Source organism: Erpetoichthys calabaricus, chromosome 2 (assembly GCF_900747795.2).
Source record: "Erpetoichthys calabaricus chromosome 2, fErpCal1.3, whole genome shotgun sequence".
In the NCBI taxonomy this organism is placed as follows: domain Eukaryota; kingdom Metazoa; phylum Chordata; class Cladistia; order Polypteriformes; family Polypteridae; genus Erpetoichthys; species Erpetoichthys calabaricus.
Window position 1 is genome coordinate 277838150 of NC_041395.2, and position 22633 is coordinate 277860782.

General features: G+C 38.6%; 1 protein-coding gene across 1 annotated transcript in view; it reads right to left on the reverse strand.

The window, feature by feature from the left end:
- The window catches only part of spef1 (sperm flagellar 1), a 42053-nt gene extending 22096 nt beyond the window's left edge, over positions 1-19957 (reverse strand). The window contains exons 1-4 of the mRNA XM_028795592.2: positions 19747-19957; positions 13088-13199; positions 6015-6183; positions 4987-5029 (exon numbers count right to left, since the gene is read on the reverse strand). Of these exons, the coding sequence (XP_028651425.1) occupies positions 4987-5029; positions 6015-6183; positions 13088-13199; positions 19747-19855 (433 nt within the window). The 5' untranslated portion in view covers positions 19856-19957. The remainder of the gene's footprint in view (positions 1-4986; positions 5030-6014; positions 6184-13087; positions 13200-19746) is intronic.
- Positions 19958-22633: the final 2676 nt, after the last annotated feature.

Genomic DNA, 22633 nt, shown 5'->3' on the forward strand with positions numbered 1-22633 from the left:
AAACTGGAATCCAGATGGTTTTGATCACTTGTAGAAACATCAACAGAAAGGGAGACATGTGTTTGATAATGGCCTCAGTACAGGACTACTAGGGGCAACAGACAGGTATTGTGTGAAATAGTGAAGGACAGTAGGCCATTTAGGGTTATTCATGCATGAGGAGTGAAATGACTAAGGCCTGACTGGAGGCTGTCATACATACTACCAGAGAGAATTTTTAACCAGATCTTCATTCCTGAAGGAATTTGAGTAAAGACACAGATTGATCACTAAAAGATTATAAGTGGCCACACTTAGTCGCAAGAGTTGTAAAAAAGTAAATAAAATTAAGATGGAAGATTATATATGGAGCTAGGATACCTGCTTTCACTGTTAGGGAGACTTATAAAAATCTTCTTTAGTAAGGCATAAAGTTGACGAACAAATATGTTGTTTTCTATTTTTGAGGATCCTGTGAGCCAGATAATCCTCGGGGAATCGCGCCACATGGTCATGGTGCAGTAACTGACACTCCCTCACAATGCAGGTAATGTGCCTCATTCAGGACTCCATGAGCAACCGCTCAATCGACACAAAGTCATACCAACAGTACCCAAGGATTCTTCGAAGAGACACAGTACCAAAGGAATTCTGTCTTCGTCTCAGAACACTGGATAGCGTCCATGTCTCGTAACCATATAGCAAGACGGGAAGCACCAGGATTCTAAAGACTTGGACCTTCGTCCTTTTGCATAGATATAAGGAGTGCCACACACCCTTTTCCAGCGACCTCATGACCCCCCATACTTGTCCAATCCATCTACTGACCTCATAGGAAGAGTCACCAGAGACATGAATGTCACTCCCGAGGTAAGTAAACCTCTCGACAAGTTCAACACTCTCTCCGCAGACAGACACACTGCTGATGGCTGTGCCTAAGAGGTCATTAATGGCCTGGATCTTGCTCTTTATCCAGAACACTCACAAGCCAAGACACTCAGATTCCTTGCTCAGTCTCTCGAAAGCCCCGATCAGAACCTCCTTTGACTCTGCGAAGATCAGAGCATTGTCAGCAAAGTCAAGATTAGTGAATCTTTCTTCGCCAACAGATGCCCCACAGCCATTGGACCCCATGACCCTGCCCAACACCGAGTCCATGCAAGCACTGAACAGAGTAGGAGCAAGAACACACCCCTGACAAATCCCAGAATCAACTTGGAAAAACAGAGGTTCTGCTTCCACTCTGCACAGCACTCACAGTACCAGTGTACAGGCTGGCCATGATATCCAGCAACCTTGAGGGGATTCCACAAAGTCTTATGATGTCCCACAGAGCAGCTCGATCAACTGAATTGAATGCTTTACAAAAGTTGACAAAGGCTGCAAAGAAACTCCACCAATATTTACATCTGCGCTCCATGAGAACCCACAGTGCCAGGATGCAGTCGATGGTAGACTTCTTAGGTGTAAAACCAAACTGTTCCGGTAGCTGGTAGGTGAGCAAGTGATCATGGATCCTATTGAGGACGACTCTATCAAGGACCTTACCCGGCACCAACAGCAGTGTTATCCCCTTGTAGCTGCCGCAATCCAGGCAATCACCCTCCCTTTCCAGATAGGGACGTCCCATTTTCCAGTCAGTTGGGATGATGCCAGTTTCCCTAATGGAAGCAAAGATTGCTTGCAATACCAGGACACCCTTACCACCAGCCTGGAGAAGTTCACCCCGGATACCACAGATTCCTGCAGCCTTCCCTACCCTCAGATGGTTCACCACCTGTCATTCTCACTGAGATTGGGTGGTTCACAGCTAATTGGTGGATCAACTTCAAGAACCATGGACCCAGAGATATCCAACGTCCTAGCCTAGCCAGAGGATCAACTTTAAACAGCTGCTCAAAGTAGCCAGCCTAGCAGGTCACAACTGCAGTTTTCTTAAGGACAGTTCCATCAGCCGCCCTGACTATGACTGTCCAAGGAACAGATTCAGATGTGCGTAATGCTTCAATTCCTCTGTAAGCAGGATGTGGATCACTAGACCATAGATGGTGTGTCACTTGTTCACAGATTCCTCTAACAAACAAATCCTTATCTGCCCTCAGAGCCCTTGCAACCGTCTTTCTCAGTTCCCAGTACAGACCGGAGTTGCCATCAAGCCACACACTGCGACTCCTCTCAGTGATATCCAGAGTGCCCTGTGAGATGAAACACCTCCTTCTGGGAACACTGGTAATACCAACACGACACTCAGCAACCTTGAAGGTCTTGACACGGAAGTTTCTCCCCATCATATTAGGATAGACAGTTGCACCCAAATCTAAGTTCTTCATACAAAATGTGTGCAAACTCATCAGAAACAGCCTGATGTTGGAGTCTGGCCAGGTCCAGCCTCATTTTCCTAATAGGTGGTAACCTAATGGGCCTAAGCTGGATCTTCAATGTAACAATAACAAGTCTGTGGTGAAAATTCACAAACTGGGCACTTCTGTAGACCCTACAGTTTTATAAAAGCCTCCAGTGTCTGCCCACAAGGATGTGATCGACCTCCTTCACCACATCACCAGTATTGGAGTACCAAGTCCAACGATGCGACTCAGGGCACTGGAACCAGGATCCAACAATTCGTAGCCCCTGACCTTTTGGAAAGTCAAGGAACATGGAGCCACTTTTACCATGGTCACCAGACCCTTGGGGACTGAGACAATCCTCATAGTCAGCCCTGTCAGTGCCAGTGGTTGCATTGAAGTCACCCATGACCAGAGTAGTGTCACCTCGCGGGCACCCATCAACCGCTGAGCGAAGTTGCGAATAAAATATCTCCCTCACCAAGACATCATTCACCGCGGTCAGAGAATACAATGAGACAACAGACAAGGTACCCAGAGAGTGCCATAATCCGAATCTCATAAAACGCTTGATGAAAGGAGTGACATCGGATACCATCAGAAGGAGCCAATCCACTACAGCAACAATACGCTCACTGAGATGGGCTGCCTCAAATTGGGACCCGACAGCTGCCGTGCAGCAGGCAATGCCTCAACACCACACCAGTTCTGATCCCTGATAAGCCTGACCTCATTGGCTCTCTGACAGTTTTGGCTTTTCTGGGAATGGGGCTCCCAAGGGCTTTCCCCCATCCCCTTAATAATGCGAGCAGCCTTCCTAAGGGAGGCTACAGCAGAGCTACTTGTTTCTCCGTTCTATCTGTCGCCTCAGAGCTGCGTGAAGTTTTTTTTTTTTTTCCCCGTGTCTGGAGTGCCAATCCTGCCACCAACCCCCATTATTTCATTGCAAGCTGGAGGACTGCTTGCACAGCCAGATGCAGTTTAACATACTGTATAGAAATATTATATATATATATATATATATATATATATATATATATATATATATATATATATATATATATATATATATATATATATATATATATATATATATATATATATATACCCTAAGCCTAACCCTAACCTGAAGGACTTATTAAACCTTCCATCTATTATCTGAACAAGATTATCCAATTCCTTCTTAGGGGAAGCCACAGGTTATTCTGGCATCAATGGGGCAAGGCAGTAACCAGCTGGACAGGGTGTCAGTCTACCGCAGGTTTCACTCAAAAACCCATTTTCATTCAAACTGCACCAATTTCAAATGACCAATTAACCCTTGTTCTTGTGATGTAGAGGAAAACTGGAATGAAGGACATGCAAACCCCATATAGAATGTGACCAATTCATTATTGAAACCCAGTTTCTTATAGCTTTTTTTAATAGATTTTACAAAAAGAATTACAATACTTCTTAATTACTAATCCCACAAACACTTTTTAAGTGTTATGACTACTTTGTAAGAGGAAGATTAAAACACTTTTAAGAAGTTTTACTTCTCATGGTCCAGTGACCATCAAGGAAAGACTCTGATGATTATTCACTGCTTGATCAGGCATGCATCATGTTCCTCGGTGAACCTGTGCATTTTCAAACCTGTGGAAGGCTAAGATGACCAACTTCTGTGCTATTAATCTCTTCTGGTCCACCAAACCATTTTGCCATTGTTTTTTGTCTCCCTCTTTTTTTTTTTTTTTTTTAAACCAGTAGTGTATTTTCCATTGCATTGAACTCTCCTGATTTTGTAAGAATGGGGTATGAATTCAGAAATATTTACACACATAACCTTACCTCCTTTCTTTTAAGAAGTTAACAAAACCCTTAACTCGGACCAAGGCAGCAAATAACGAAACTAGGTGAAAAAAAGATTATAAGATAAAGGGTAGAAAGTAGAAGGAAATAAATGAGCCATCTTTAGTTTCATAACTAGCAAAAGTTTCTGCAAATTAAATTTAGGGCATGTGTGGAATTTTTTTGATAGGAGAGTTTAATTGTTCATATATTATAAAACCAAATGTTTGGAGTGGACCAATATTGTTTAAAATGAAAGGAACATAAGGTCGCTTATAAAATATGTTGGTTTATAATAAGTTATTTACAAAAAAGAATAACCAGAGACCATTTGCATTAATTAGAATTACTCATGCCTGCACCACATGGGGCCAATGAATGGAATAAGGACAAAGCCTAAAACGTCATGTAAAGCAGCCTACATAAAAGGTTCATTTGATGTTTGTCTCTTTGAAGTGTACATCTCTGTTATACAGTATATATACAATCAGTAAGTTTATTAAATAATAAAGATGACTGCTATGGGCTGCATAGACATAAATGTTCTTCATGGAAACTAGCATACTCTAAGATAAAAACATCAAAGTGAAACAGTGCAGAGGACAAAGAAATATTGTTCAAAAGACCCACTGTACATACAATCAGACAGATGTCATTAAACCAAAATATTTTATACAGTGATAAAGACTTAATTAAATCCCTCTTTCAATTTTATTTAAAGAAGCATTTCTTTCACCAATACCAATTCTAGACAGACTGAGATCTTTACCTTGCATGCTGAATTATTCATAACTTTTCACTTAAGAGCTGTGTTTTCATGTTATCTTACCTGCTATTGCTTTTTCATCAAAAATGGTGTAATATTCCAAGTCCTATAGAGAACGGAAATTAACAAAGGAGAAGCTTACTTTACACCAAAAAATATATACATATCTTATTTTAGATCAGTAATTTTCCCCATCTAACACATTTAATACATTGCCACATAAATTGAGGAGCTAACTGAAAACATTCAAAACAATAATATAAAAAACTGATATCTCATAGCAGATTTTTAAAATTGCTTGCACTTATAGCAACAACAATGCATCATTCTTTGAACCAGGTTATTTGTATTGAAGTCAGATAAGATAAAATGATAGTAAAAACAACATATAGAGATCTTACTTTTGCACCTACGTTTTGCATTACTAGATTACGAGAAGCCTTCTGGCAGTAACAGGCAAAAACCAAAAACCATCTCAGGATGGCACATCAATCCACCATAGTGCAGGCATACTTGTGTACACACTCACATATTCATTCACCCATCTCCCCCCAGGGAGCTATTCCAACAGCAGCAGTTGCAAGGCAAGATCTAACTAGCACAGTGTTCCAATCAATCTCTAAGTACACACACATTCATTTCAGCTGGGCCATTTTGAGTTTAACACAGATAACTTTGGGATGTGGGAGGAAAACTGGAGTATCTTGGACAGATGCACCTGCAGACAGTGGAAGAACAAACATACTCCACATAGACAATAACTTGGCCAAAATTTGAAACTAATCTCCCAGCACTATGGCAATGGCACTGAATATTTTGGGCAAATTTAAACTTGAGAATCAATCTAATATGCACATCTTTTAGATATGGGAGGAAACTAGAATAAATAAAAAATTAAAAAGACACATTAAGAATGTGCAATGGCCAGGCCTAGAATTCATACCCCGGTGTTGCAAGATGGCAACACTAACCCCTGCAAGATCAGACTGTCTTAAATAAAATATGATAAAAAGTATTACTCTTTTATTCACTTTTTGTTAAGAGCCAAGTTAGAAAACTGTTTAAAAAAACAAAACCAATGACATACTGACCTGTGGAAGTACTTTATTATATCTCTTACTTATGCACTTTCCTGTGCGCTTTTCTTCAAGTCTCTCTCTCAGTACACAAAGCACAGATTCAATAATGCCATTTGTGCAGTTAATTATCTTTTTTATTGTTTCTTCAGTAATGTGAAAGTTTAACTTGGAAAAGACCTTCCTTTAAGAGAGAAAAAACAATTTACATTATAGCTGATATAACAATGCCTGTTGCAGACAGTGGTAAACTAAATGAGCTGAGTTGAAGTGCATTTAATGTAAGGATGACAGATTAAATCACTATAGTAAGGGAACTACATGGGCCCAATGCAAGGAGCTTAGATGGGTTGTTTCAAAACCTCATTGCAAAACACCTGGGCTAATTGCAATGAGACAGATTTCACAGTCATGCAAGCTCTTTTTCAAGAATAATCTGGATTTTTTTTATATTTCTGAACCATGGTTGGTCAAAATTATGGATGCCAAACCTGCGTATAAGGCAGTGTATTTATATATGCAGCATAAGCACACACATAATTATATAAAATGCATTCAGACACATCACACACACACACATTATATATATTATATATATATATATATATATATATATATATATATATATATACACACATATCCATCCATCATCCAACCCGCTATATCCTAACTATATGGTCACGGGGGTCTGCTGGAGCCAATCTCAGCCAACACAGGATGCCAGGCAGGAAACAAACCCCGGGCAGGGCACCAGCCAACCGCAGGGCAATCTACCTATATCTAAATTTCTAATAGTCTCTTTCAGTAAAAGCCTATTTCTGACAAAACTGACGAGATGTTTTAGGTGGTGGCTCATTTCGGACACTGTCACAGATAAAACCATCAAAAGGGTTACTGTTAGTCAAATAAGCTTGCCAGCATGCCAATTACCCACTATAATACTTCCATTTAAAAGCTTTAAATCTTTAGTCTAGTCTATTCTCATTCTGAACTGCAACAAATGCACAATCAATTCATGTCTGATAATATGATTTAAATAATATTCTAGGCGGGCAGCACGGTGTCACAGTGGTAGCGCTGCTGCCTCGCAGCAAGGAGACCTGGGTTCACTTCCCGGGTCCTCCCTGCATGGAGTCTGCATGTTCTCCCAGTGTCTGCATGGGTTTCCTCCCACAATCAAAAGACATGCTGGTTAGGTGCATTGGCAATTCTAAATTGTCCCTAGTGTGTGCTTGGTGTGTGGGTGCGTGTGTGTGCCCTGCGGTGGGCTGGCACCATACCCGGGATTTGCTCCTGCTTTGCACCCTGTGCTGGCTGGGATTGGCTCCAGCAGACCCCCGTGACCCTGTGTTAGGATGTAGCAGGTTGGACAATGACTGACTGACTGACTGACTAATATTCTAGGCATATACAGTACAGTGCCTTCAGAAAATATTCAGTCCCCTTCAATTTTTACATTTCATTATGTAGCAGCCCTGAGCCAAAATCATTTAAATTCATTTTTTCCCTCATTAAGCAACACTCAATACCCAAGATGGATAAAGCGAAAACAAAATTTAGAAATTTTTGTAAATTTATTAAAAACAAAAAACTGAAATATCACATTACCACAAGTATTTAGACTTTATTCTCACTACTTAGTTAAAGGGCCTTTGGCAGCGATTATGGCTTGGAGTCTGCATGCATATGATGCAACAAGCTTTACACGCCTGAATTTGAGGATTTTCTGCCATTCATCTCTGCAGATGCCCTCACTCTCTGACTATGTCAGATTGGAGACCATCAAAAGACAGATGTTTTGAGGTCTTTCCAGAGATGTTTGATTAGGGTTTAAGTCTGGGCTCTATAGCAAGCCACTCATGGACATTCACAGAGTGGACCCTAAGCCACTGATGTGTTACCTTTACTTTGTGCTTATGGTATTGTCCTGTTGGAAGGTGAACCTTTGGCCCAGTCTTAGGTTCAGAGCACTCTGAAGCAGGTTTTTATTAACAATATCTTTGTACTTTGCTCCATTCAGACTTCTCTCATTTCTGACTAGTCTCCCAGGGCTGGCTGCCTATAAGCAATCCCAAGGTTTTATGCTGCCACCACCATGCTAACTGTTGGAATGGTATTGTATAAGTGATGAGTGGTGCCTGGTTTCCTCCAGATGCAAAGCTAATCTTGGCTTCATCAGACCAGACAAACTTGTTTCTTATAAGCCGAGAGTCTTTTAGGTGTTTTTAGCAAACTCCAAGTCATCTTTCATGCATTGCCTCGCCACTGTGCCACAAAACTCAGATTAGTGGAGGCCTGCAGTGATGGTTGTCCTTTTACAAGTTAATTTCACCTCCATGCAGGTTTCATGGAACTCATCCAAAGTGACCATTGGGTTCTTGGTCACCTCTCTTACCAAGGCCCTTCTCCTATCATTAATACATTTGGCCAGGTAGATACAGTAGCTCTAGGAAGAGTCATGGTTGTTCCAAACGTATTCCATTTAAGAATTATGGAAGCCATTGTGCTCTTGGGAACCTTCAATGCTGCAGATTTTTTTGTAGCCTTTCCCAAATCTGTCCCCCAACATGACTCTGTCTCCTTCTCTAGGCTCTACAAGCAATTAATTTGATCCATGGCTTGGTTTTTCCTCTGATACACAATGTCAGCCTTGGGATCTAATATAGACAGGTGTGTGCCTTTCTCGATCATATACAATCAATTAAATTGACTATAGATAGATGGACTAAATACAAGGTATAGAAACATCTAAATGATGATTAATTGAACGGGATGCACCTTACCCAGATTTCAGGTGTCATACAAAAGAGTCTGAAAGTTTTGTCAATATGATATTTCAGTTTTTTATTCTAATACATTCACAAAAATGTTTAAAATCCTGCTTTTGGCAAATTTTGCTTTGCCATTCTCAAGTATTGAGTGTTATTTGATGAGGGAAAAAATTAATTTAAATGATTTTAGGATAAGGATAGCAAAATCTGAAAAAATTGAAGGGCTCTGAATACTAGATAGAACTGTATAATGCTTTCACTGACTAAGCAGCTAATTACAACTGAAGGGTAATTTCATGTAGTAAAGTGGCCACTCACTGAGTGTGTCCAACTTTAAAATTATAATCCATGCCCTTTTAATTAATACAACCTTTTTATATTAGACTTAAGTATCCGTTTTAATTATCACAATTTATTTTGCTTAAAAATAGTGTCATATTTCACTATGTGATAATTTGGAATCTACGGCCAATCCATTTTGTTAACCTGCTTATTCCAATTTAGGGGAATTAGTATTTATCCAATCCACACTGGGCAAAAGACAGGAACTAAAGGTGTTGATTGAAGCATTCTATTCCAAGGTACACTCAAACAAATATCACCTCTCACGCCGAGTCAATTTAGAGTTCCTTATTCTACTGTGCATGACCTTTGTGGTGAAGAAGGATGCCAGAGTACATTGGAGAAAACTCACCCAGACGCAAGAAGAATGCATAAACTTCACACAGAAAGTGCTTTGGCTGGAAATTAAATCAGGACTGTGGAAAAGTGAGACATTGCTTTTCAATTTGCATTTTTAGTTTATTTAGCCTGAACTTATTGCCACTGATAAAACATTTTTTAAAAATAGTCTGCTCCTCCAAATAGCTACTCATGTGGCTGCAACTGAATACTGCACTCATAAATGGCGAAGAGGTATAGTTGTTGATTCACCAAACATCAGAATGGTCGAGACCTGTGTTGCCAGATGTTGTGGCTCCAGCATTTTAGAAACAGCTGTCCTCCTAAGATTTTCATACACTACAGTCTCTAGAGTTTCTAGAGAATGGTACAATAAACAAAACATATAGTGAGCAGCAATTCTCTGAACAAAAACACCTTGTTAGTTAATGACAGACTTTCTCATGCTAAAAAAAAAAAAAAAAAAAAAAAAAAAAAAAAAAAAAAAAGAGTAAAAATATTTAAATAGCAGCATTCCCTGAAAGTAGTGCGCAGAAGACTATCTCTGAATGTACAAAATGTTAGATCTTGAAGAAAATGGATACAGCAGCATTAAACCACACTGGCTTCAACTAATCTCAGCTAAGAACTGTAAGATAAGTGTACCATGGACTCTTAATCACCAAGCAGATGGTAGTGTCTGCTTTTGGCATATTTTTGGCATATATATAGAATCCATAAATTCTTCATGACTAGTTTTAAAAATTAGGACTGCTAGAGTTAGACCATGTACTGTTGGATTGGTACGAAAATTTTGACTTCAGTATTGTTCTAACTTTTGGTTCTCAGGACTGTATCGGAAACAGTTCCACAGGAAATAAAGGAAGCTTTGTCTTACTTCAGAATTCCTGAGATATGGCACAATTGCTCTCCTTCCTGGTGCACTATGCACTGCTTCCCTCTTGAAAGTCCTGATCATGATGAAGCAATAAAGGATTGAGGTCAACATAAAATCCTGATTGTTTTGAAGCAATAATAAAACCATGTGAAGTCCAATTCGCTTCAAAGCAATAATAAGACCTCTTAAAATCCTAACCACATCAAAGCAATAAGAGAAGGTCCTGTATAAAGTCCCAATTGTGTCAAAGCAATAATAAATTCCCTGTGAAATCCAAATCACTTTGAGGCAATGGTGGTGGGCTATGTGTGTGTGGGGAAATGGAGAAATTCCCTCATGATGTTCTGATACTGTCCAAGTGTTTAGTTTTGTTTTGTGAAACCTACAAAATGGACACTTTCCACAATAGCGAGTGTCAATGGAAGGAGGAGTGGAGGATTGAGAGAACAGCTGACATACTTACTTACTTACAGTACAGAAAATCATGAAATGCTACTACTGTGCTGTTTTAAAATTTTGATTCTTCGGCACTTATCCCAATACCAGTATATCGCTCATACAGTGGTGTGGAGAATGTTTTCCTGGCAGACATTAGACCTCCTAATATTAGCTGAACATCATACGAATTCCACACTGTACCTAACCATTGTTGTTGACCATGTGTTTCTCTTTATGGGTACACTCTATTCCTTTTGAAATTGATACTTCAGCAAGATAAAATTCCATGCCACATTAACTAATACTGCCTCCATGTCAGTATAATTTCTAGACAGATGCATGTAATATTCTCTACTTAAAGTTGTCATAGTTTGATTCTACCCTTTGGAATATCTCAGCTAGGAGCACAGGTATAAACCTGTGGATTTCACAAGGAATGTCAGATACCTCAAGGCATGTTTTTCTCAGGTTTGGTCCCAAGAATGAAGTACACTGGAAATACAAGGGAGAAGGTTTATCCACTAAAGGTTAAACAAATATACAAAAGACCAACACCTTCCATCATATGACTTTAGAATCTAGTGAGGGCCATGCAGAACATTATAGAAGGAAACCTGAGATTCAGAACTCTTGAAAGCCTTTTTTTGCTGATTGATTGTGTTAGTATCAGGTAAAATTAATATATTTATATGTAAAGTGAAACTTGGAAAAGTTATTTCCTGGCTGACTAAGCACCTACCCTGGATAAAATGCTATACTATGAAGTACTTATGGTTAACAATGGAATGAAAACAAGCCAAAGCATCAAACATGATAGAATGGTAAGGTTGATTTACCATTGATTTAATTAAATTTGGGTCAACTTCTACCTGAATTATGCATATTTTAGTCAAGAACTCTGGATTTCTCACTAACTACAAACACCTTCTGTTAGTTAACAAGCACTTATGTAATCCATCTTGAAAGCGTGGATGACCACCACAAGCCACAAACCACTTCCATGAGCGTTTAGAAAATGTGAAACTGCATTTTGATGCCACGCTTCCATAAGAAATTCCATTATTTGGGGATTTCATGATGATAGTAGAAACGCTGTCTGAGATGCTACCCCAGGATCTTCTGCTAAATCCTCAAATGACCTGATATCTGGATGCTGGTGTATGGTATTTACTTTATATTATTGTCATGTTCTCATGTCCTCACAGGTGGCGCAGTGGTAGTGCTGCTGCTTTGCAGTAAGGAGACTGTGGAAGATTGTGGGTTCGCTTCCCAGTTCCTCCCTGTGTGGATAGCGCTTTGAGTACTGAGAAAAGCACTATATAAATGTAATGAATTATTATTATTATGTTCCTCAAACTATTCACTGACCACTCCTACTCTGTGTATGTGCTATCAAATTGGATGATTACACCACTGACTCTGTATAAGAATACTAATGGATGTATTTATTGGCATTTAAATCCTGTCCTTCAAAGAAATCAGTGGAGCTAAACCATGCCAAGAAAGCATACCCCTCACCATAAAAAAGCTACTAGAATTTTTCACTTTTGAATAAATCATTCAAGTCTATACTGTGTATCACATGCATTTTTCCCCAATTCTAAACAACAAGGTTAAGTAAAGTTTATCTGACCTGATGATTTTTCTCTATTTAACAGTACATCCCTGCTTGAGTTCTCTGTAGCACTTTTCTCACAACTTTGAATTTTTAGCTGCAAGAAGGAATATACACTCTCAAAGCTAACCACATAATCCCTCTATATGAAGTTCTGGATGGACTGTTCTTGATGAATGTTCCAGAACCTACCTTTGATTCAATTTGGAATCATGTGATCTATAGCTACTGCCTTATTTTTCCATACATATCCACAATCCATTTATGAAGTTATTGGTAGAAGAGTTTGTGCTTTTATTCACAGCACCAATTTGAACAGTCATCAAAGTGTCTTGTTGATCTCTTCTTTGTGCAATGACAGACACCATAATGAACAACTGTGTCGTCCAAGGATGTTATACATTTCCTTAAGCATGTGGAGATGTCAATTTCTTAATTAATTTAAAGACTACACGACTGTAGAAGGAACTACTTCACCTTATATCCCTCATTTGCTCAGCTGTTTCTTTTACGTGTTCAGTTGCCTTTATGTCTAATACACAACTGTTTGTACCTAAAATATACATCACATATATTCTTACTCTCAGCAAAACCAACTAGAACATTATGTACAGTAGTTAAAAAAACATAATTCTAATAAAAAAGGTGAGTAAGCAGATGCTAGAAATACCCATGGAATGAAGTAACAAATTAAAGATAAACTTACCTGTTAAGAGTTGCCCAGTTTGATAGTTTTTGATGAGTTGAATTTGCTGGTATGTAGTTATGCAGCTCTACAAGTTTAGGGTAAAAATGCTTCACCACTTCTGCTGCCATCACTAAAATGGAAAGGGAAAGAAGGCTTATTTTATTCTGAAAGAGGAATAGCACGTTATGCATTCACTATAAATAATTAACTACCCAGATGTCATTCTCACTCCATCCATCCATTTTCTGAATTCACTTAATCCAATTCAGAATAATGGGGCATCTAGAGATACTAGTAACACCATGCATACAGCAGAGGTTAAACCCGTAGAAAAAGCTTGTATATAGGTGGGTACGCACTACCCACACTAACACACTAACTTGAGATTTGAATCCAGTACCCTAGAGCTGTAAGGAAACAGCACTAACTATGAGGTTTTATGGCTCTGGAACTCCTCTTCAGTATTCTTGCAAGCTGTTTTTGTTTTCCTCTCCTCTCTGGCCATCTGATCACAGCATGTTTCTAACATTACCAAACACTAACTTTAACTAGTTTAACAATTAGAGACTTACAAACTAGGGGTTTATTGTTCACTCTTTTATAATTTTAGTTGCTATTTTATTACAGTACTTGGAAACACTATGAGAAACATTTCTACTTAAAAATGTGTGATGTGTTGTTGTTGTAGTTATCATTTATATCATTAGCAATATGTAAAAAATTAAGCGTTCCCTACCAAAGCATATTTCAAGCAGGCTTGTGTAAGAAAATAATTTTAAATTATTTGCTAATAAACATTTTTCAATTTCTATTATTTTAAAGACCACTTACCATGTGATACTATGTCTACCTTTTTTATGATGTGCACTTTTATGTAAGTATTCAACTTTTAAGCATTTTTATGCTGCAGTTTGTTGAAAAATGAGAAACTGTACATTAGGCTTCATGCAATAAACATAACATGAAAATGAAATGTGTTTTTGTATAGCACTTTCACCAAGCACAGGTTCAGACCGCATGCAAAAATGTAGAACTACATTGCATTAATAGCAAATTACTGAATCAAAAAATATTTACAAATAAAAACAATATACACATACAATTAACGACATGGTGAACAGAGCAATGTCGACTTGGTTGACATAAAATTTCACGACAATGTAAAGTTTATTAAAATTACAGGTAAGATATAACCAGGTGACAATAAAGGAGTAGAAAAGAAAAACTGGAGACAACAGCATTACTGGAGAAAATAAAAACCTGGAGGATCTGCATACAATTATAACAGACAGTTTTATCAGATAAAGTCACTGTTCTGATGGCTGAGAACAAATGAGTACATGTCACATAGTTTAAAAATATTAATAAATCATTTCATCATTGAATCTGAGGGCTGCTAATAAGTCTAGTACCATATCCCATAGACAAGAGTAAACAGCCTGGCATTGTAGCAGTGGCACCAAGTAGCCCAGCAGGATACTGTTATAAAATTCAAGTTAAATTGCTTTAAGGTTATATTTATTGTGGTTATGGACCTTTTTTAAATAATACTGAATGATACTTATAGGCAGGCAGTGTGGCAGGGAGGATATTGCACCAGGCATTAAACCATAAGGTTGCAAGTTCAATTTACTTGTTAGATACAAGTTACTCAACCTGACAATACTCTAACTCTTAAAACACGAATATCAACACCCGTATCAAGCATCTGTACTCATAAAGTGCCTTGGGATGGTGTTTGCTGTAGAATATTGTTACAGAAAGGCTGTTTGTTTGCAAAATTGTGGCAGAGTGGTTAGCACTGCTATGTAACAATTCCTGACAACTTCATTCAGATCCTGGATTTTCTGGTTCCTCGGTGTGTGTGTGTGTGTGTGTGTGTGTATATATATAAGACTCTATGTACAACTCTGACTGGCATCCTGACCACAGCTGGTTTTCAGACAGAGACTCCAGTGCAAAATGCTTATAAAAAGACAAACAAAGAAATTCAAAAAATGATGTTCTTAATTTTTAACACTTACATGTCATTGTCAGAATCAGTGCTTGGTTCAATCCATGTAACGTTATGCTTGCTTTAATATGCCACTTTATTTATTCTCAAATAGAGTGGTGAGTTATCTATGTAGTCTTCCTTACAAAGATGATCAAATTGTTAATTAGATGGACTGTACATCAGAAATATTAAAATGCTCAGTCTCTCAGGTTAACAGATTTAAACTTAATCACCGTGATACTCTGGACATAGTGCATACTGTGTTATGTAGTTATGCGGCTCTACAAGTTTAATTTGGTAAATATACAAGTATACAAATATATAAGTTTGCCAGTTTGATAAATATACAGCTCTGTAAATTGCACTATGTACTGTAAGGCAGTGTACTAGGTAACTGCGCAAAATGAATAGTGAAATTTAAAATTAAACATTTTCATTGCATTGTTTTGTGTTGTATCCTTAGTTTGCTTTGTAATAGTACTCACTGTGAATGCTTATATATATATCTTATATATAAACGTCTACGCATGGAAGTGTGTGTGTCTGTCTGTTTGGCCCAGAAGTGAGAGGTGGAGTTGGGGTAAGGGCTCCACCTCCGAGGATATACAAGCGAGGCCAGCATGTCAGCAAAACAAAACCTCTGAAGAAAGAGTCACTCGCTTAGCCGTTAATACAGAAGCGAGGTGAGCACATCAGCAAAAGAAAACCTCCGAAGAAAGACAAAGTCGCTTAGCCACTAATGCACAAGCGATGCAAGCACGTCGACATAACTAAACCTCCTAGGAGAGAGATGCCCAGAGTAGTTCATTTCAATTACCTAAAATCTCTACATTTCAGTTTTTTTTCTGACGATTTCAATAGTTTCTAGGTCCCTGTGCTTTTTACAGCACGGGCTTACACAGCTAGTATATACAGTGCATCCGGTAAGTATTCACAGCGCATCACTTTTTCCACATTTTGTTATGTTACAGCCTTATTCCAAAATGGATTAAATTCATTTTTTTCCTCAGAATTCTACAAACAACACCCCATAATGACAACGTGAAAAAAGTTTACTTGAGATTTTTGCAAATTTATTAAAAATAAAAAAATTGAGAAAGCACATGTACATAAGTATTCACAGCCTTTGCCATGAAGCTCAAAATTGAGCTCAGGAGCATCCTGTTTCCCCTGATCATCCTTGAGATGTTTCTGCAGCTTAATTGGAGTCCACCTGTGGTAAATTCAGTTGATTGGACATGATTTGGAAAGGCACACACCTGTCTATATAAGGTCCCACAGTTGACAGTTCATGTCAGCGCACAAACCAAGCATGAAGTCAAAGGAATTGTCTGTAGACCTCCGAGACAGGATTGTCTCGAGGCACAAATCTGGGGAAGGTTACAGAAAAATGTCTGCTGCTTTGAAGGTCCCAATGAGCACAGTGGCCTCCATCATCCGTAAGTGGAAGAAGTTTGAAACCACCAGGACTCTTCCTAGAGCTGGCCGGCCATCTAAACTGAGCGATTGGGGGAGAAGGGCCTTAGTCAGGGAGGTGACCAAGAACCCGATGGTCACTCTGTCAGAGCTCCAGAGGTCCTCTGTGGAGAGAGGAGAACCTTCCAGAAGGACAACCATCTCTGCAGCAATCCACCAATCAGGCCTGTATGGTAGAGTGGCCAGACGGAAGCCACTCCTTAGTAAAAGGCACATGGCAGCCCGCCTGGAGTTTGCCAAAAGGCACCTGAAGGACTCTCAGACCATGAGAAAGAAAATTCTCTGGTCTGATGAGACAAAGATTGAACTCTTTGGTTTGAGTACGAGGCGTCACGTTTGGAGGAAACCAGGCACCGCTCATCACCAGGGCAATACCATCCCTACAGTGAAGCATGGTGGTGGCAGCATCATGTTGTGGGGATGTTTTTCAGCAGCAGGGACTGGGAGACTAGTCAGGCTAAAGGGAAAGATGACTGCAGCAATATACAGAGACATCCTGGATGAAAACCTGCTCCAGAGCGCTCTTGACTTCAGACTCGGGTGACGGTTCATCTTTCAGCAGGACAACGAACCTAAGCACACAGGCAAGATATCAAAGGAGTGGCTTCTGGACAACTCTGTGAATGTCCTTGAGTGGTCCAGTCAGAGCCCAGACTTGAATCCGATTGAACATCTCTGGAGAGATCTTAAAATGGCTGTGCACTGACGCTTCCCATCCAGCCTGATGGAGCTTGAGAGGTGCTGCAAAGAGGAATGGGCGAAACTGGCCAAGGATAGGTGTGCCAAGCTTGTGGCATCATATTCAAAAAGACTTGAGGCTGTAATTGCTGCCAAAGGTGCATCGACAAAGTATTGAGCAAAGGCTGTGAATACTTATGTACATGTGATTTCTCAGTTTTTTTTATTTTTAATAAAACCTCAAGTAAACGTTTTTCACGTTGTCATTATGGGGTGTTGTGTGTAGAATTCTGAGGAAAAAAATTAATTTAATCCATTTTGGAATAAGGCTGTAACATAACAAAATATGGAAAAAGTGATGCGCTGTATATATCCATCCATCCATTATCCAACCTGCTATATCCAAACTACTGGGTCATGGGGGTCTGCTGGAGTCAATCCCAGCCAACACAGGGCACAAGGCAGGAATCGAACACCAGGCAGGGCGCCAGCAAACCGCAGGGCACACACACCCACACACAAAGGACAATTTCGGATCACCAATGCACCTAACATGCATGTCTTTGGACTGTGGGAGGAAACCAGGGCACCCGGAGGAAACCCACACAGACACTTGGAGAACACGCAAACTCCACGTAGGAAGGACCCGGGAAGTGAACTCAGGTCTCCTTACTGTGAGGCAGCAGCGCTACCACTGTGCCACCCGTATATACTGACTTGGCTGCAACAGCTCTGTCCCATAAACCATTCATTCACATGTTTTCTGCTAAAATACACACACCAGAACATATTGTAAGTATTCTGAATGTATTAAACTCTCCATCAAGCACTACAGACTAATCATGAATGCCTTCAACGGCCTTGCTCTACCAATAATTCAATTGTGACTACTCTTCTCGTTCTAAGGCCAACAATGCTCAAGTAGTTGACATATCACAGTCTTTTCAAAACAAAAGCTTTTCTCAATGCAGTACAACATCTTCTCAGCAGGGCCAGCAATTGCATTACAGTTTCATTCTTCCATTCATTTACTAAAGTATATATCACAAAACATGCTTTGCCCAACTAAAGGTCACAGAGGCTGGAAATGATCCTGGTAGCACAGGGTACAAAAGGAGTTATTAACCATTGTCAAAGTCTGCACAACTCTAGAAGCAACTATAGGCAGAACTTGTTCTTATGGGATTTATTGCTTTTACAAGCTGGTCAGAATAGATCTGGAAAAGGGAACTGATTAAGAATATACTAAACTTTCATTTGGTAAATATGAAAAATATATTTTTGCAAGTGTATGGTTCTTTTACCACACAAACCAATGCCTATTCTTAAACACACCTGTGGCACTTTGGCAGTGTGATTGATAAATTACATCAATATTAACAATCTGTCATGAATAATAATTTAAACCAGGTAACTTTTGCTTGTAAGACATATGATTTCCAGGAATCTGGTACTTAGGTCATAAAAAGTGACTTCTATATACTAACCACACAGCTATGGAAACTGGTTTAAACATTAAAGTACAGGACAAACCAAAAGCACTACTGACACTGCATATATACGAAATACCACACAAAAAAAATACATTACATAATAATAGGCCCTTGCAGGCATAACCAACCAACCTAGGTCAAGCCGCGCATAACTAACTCAGCATCTTTCCTATCCATTTTTGCTTATTAAAATTCTCTTGAATTTGGGAAAGGTGCAAAAAAAAAAAAAAAAAAAAAAAAAAAAAAAAAAAAGTATGATGGAAGTTTCACAAAAAACAGATCCATTCAGCTCCTTTAAGTTTTTGCATTGGTAGGGCAGACAACAAGGTAAAGATATGCACTGTAAAATACACTTTTTACTGGTTTAATTACCACCCACTACATACAGTATATATAGTACAGTTTATGTGTAAAACACCATAGGATTGTGCGGATTATAAAAAGTTACTATATTAAACAGCTTGTTTTATTATTATCTTACATGGAAATATTCATGACACATGGTCACAGGCATAATAAAAAAGTATGGATTCTTTAAAATAACACTTGAAGCTACCCAGTAATGACAAAACCACAAAGAGGAAATTGCATGCAAATTCATTAATAAAAACATCCAATTTAAGACTGAAAAATAGAAAAATTCAGACCTTTACATCGAAAGTAATATTTTAAAAAGGGAGGATGAGAGAATAAAGCGACTCCCCTCCTTACTCTTTAATTTTTCACAGCTTATTTAGTAATGCAAAATTTAACACTGATAAAAATAAAGTGGACGCCAAAACTGACAGTAAACGAGTCTTGGACGTGGCACAAACGTGAAAGACATGCAAGTCTCGGTTAAGGCTTTGTAGCTAGTGCATAAGCAACAGGTGTTTTTCGGAGCTTTCTACTTTTTGTCTGTTTTTATCGTTAGGCAAAAATGAAAATGAAGCACAAAAAGAAGAACACGGTGAACGTACTAAAAGCCATATATTGTTACTTTAATATGACAGGTAGAGTGGCGTCACTTCACTTGTCAACAACACATATCGTACCTCCATCACTAAAGTCTCTCGTTATGTTCCGCTTAGGTCTGGAAAGAGGGATTTGGTCGATCCAAGCATAAAGCTCTTGCAAAGACTCCTCCTTAAGTTCTTCATTCATTGTTTACAAACATAAACACAAACCGTTATTACCGCAAAAATACTATTGTCGTCTACGACCTCCTGAGCAAACCTGGCACTTTAAGGATTTGTTAATTTCGTGTTGCTATGCGACCGATTAATTGTCTCGTCGACTACGGAAAGTGAGTAGGGACAAACACTCTGGCGCCCGGAGAGTTTTAAAACAAAAGCCCTGCAGACGATTTAACTCAATTGTAACTGTATGCTTGTATGTCATACAGTTAACTTTTTAGATGTGTCGAAGTAAAAGTTCCATCTGCATTTTTTCAGTATATAGCCTGGTTAAATAATAACCGACTTAATTCCAGAGATGATGGAAAAGATGAAAAAAAATCTCGTAGGTGAGTAATGTAATGTTTAAATGAGTCTTATTTTATGATATAAAACTAGCGGAATTGGAAGCCTATAGCGTACGTGTGCAGATAGTTTAAGAATGCATTCTGGATCGATGCCTACAGTTATTTGTTACTCCACCTCAGTCGCCTCTGTAGGGCGAAGTGCGCTATAGCCTGTCTCAGCAGCACTAGGTGCAGGTCAGGAAATGGCCGTGGACAGAACACCAGTCTACTGCATGGCCCATTCACTCAAACGCCCACAGTCACTCTCACACAGGGGCCATTAGGAATTGTCAGTTAACCTGACATATACGTCTTTTGCGGAGTTGGTGGAAACCACAGTACCAGGGGGAAAAAAATCAAACGGTACACAAGGCGAATGGGCTGATTCCACATGGACAATGACTCTGTAGGATTTAAACCAAGGATGCTGGGTGAATGAAATAGAAGTACTAACCACCACTCTAAAATGGCAGCCAATTACTGAGCCAACTGGATTCAAATTTTTGGGTTTGGGGAACTTATTCCTATACCTTTTAAATGCAGGAAACAACTGTAGTTGGACACACACACCTTCATTACAACTGGGACAATTTAAATTAACTAATCAACCTAACATGTATGTCTTTGCGATGTGGGTGGAAAACCAGTTCAGACGTGGGGAAAATATGCAAATTCTATGTAGATAATGGCCAGTCTGGGATTCAAAGCTTATCTCCTGGAATTTGAATGCTAAGCAATTTGCCTCAATATAACCCATTAGAGCTTATTTTACATAGTGTCGTTAATGACATGAACTTTCACAAGAGTAAGCAAAATTGTAACACATTATCAGACTGAAACTCATGAATAAAATATATGTGTTGTGTAAGTGGATATACTAGGTGCTATAGCACAATTCAATTTATTGTTTATGCTGCATCATGTCATAAATAATATTCATTGTTACACGTGTAACAAACATTACAATAGAGTGTTTTAAATTGAAACTCATAGAAAAATATTCAAACATTAGAACATTAAAAGAGCTGTGACAAGAACAGGCCATTTAGCCCAACAAGCTAATTGTTCCTATTCATTTAGATTGTACGAAATAACACCAAATGGAGATCTGAAAGTCCTTGAAGTCCCACTCTCCAAAACACTACTTCATAATTTTTTCCCAATGTCTGTGGTGCTTTGCATGAAAAAAAACATTTCTAACATTTATGCAAAATCTGCCCTTAACAAGTTTCCAACAGATTCTCTGTGTTTTTGTTACAGAATTTATATTAAAGTAATAAGTGGAATCTACTCAACTCATAATTGTAAACACTTCAGTCATGTCCCCTGTTAATCTTTGTTTGCTTAAGATGAAAAGACTTATCTCCTTCAATCTCTCCGCATAGCTCATACCTAGCCGCTCTTCTCTGAAGCTTCTCAAGTGCTGCTGTAATGTAACATAACATAATAGAGCATTCTTACTGTATACCAACTTTAGGCAAACAGGAACAACTGGGCACAAGCAAACACAGACTTATAATCACTCACACAGAAATTAATACGGAATCGCCAATTAACCTAACTTGATCATCTTTAGGAATGTGTGAGGTATGAAAACAACAGTTTAGTTTTGGTAGACATCTCATTTTAAAATGTTATGTTTTGTAATATAAAATGAGCTTGGAAAATACAACAGAACAAATAGTGCACTTTAGAGTTGAATGAAAAGAGCATATATTATAGTGAAGCACAACAGAATAAATTTATTATGAGTGATCTGTAATTTTGATTTACATGAAGTATTCTAGTTGTTGCAGCCTTATGCCTGGATTTAGGTAGGGTGCTTAAAGTAAGGGAGTCAAAATTGAGTTAATATATTACCCAAGAGTTGAGTGGCAAGGATTTGGGACACTGAAAATACTGCATTAGAAAAATGTTATCTCTGGGATATGTGTGGAATAAGGACTGCAAACTGTTTTCTAAATCAATAGCAGAGTTTTATAGATGATTCTTCATTTGGCAGGAAGCCACTGAATAATATGATCACTGCATTTGCTCTGAGTCATTATGAAATCATTATATTTTGTTTATACATTATGAAGTTTGACGAGAATATTGGAGTGTTCTAATCCAGATGAGAATTTACGAAGGTGTGGCGGACAATTTCAGCTTCTCACAAGTAGAAATAAGAATGGCCACTGGATATGTTATTAACTGAAACCATGGACACAACAGCTAAGATGTGTGAATCAGAACTTGGGTTACAACAAAGGATTCTTGTATGGTTTACTAAAAACAATATTGAACATGAAGAAGAAGGACAAATTAAAAATTTTACTTTGCTTTGCTATGGATGGTCTTGGAACTCATGATCTCTGCTTTGCCCTGAATGTCTTCAACAACACCACTACTTGTTGATACTTCCTTACTACACAGAGCCT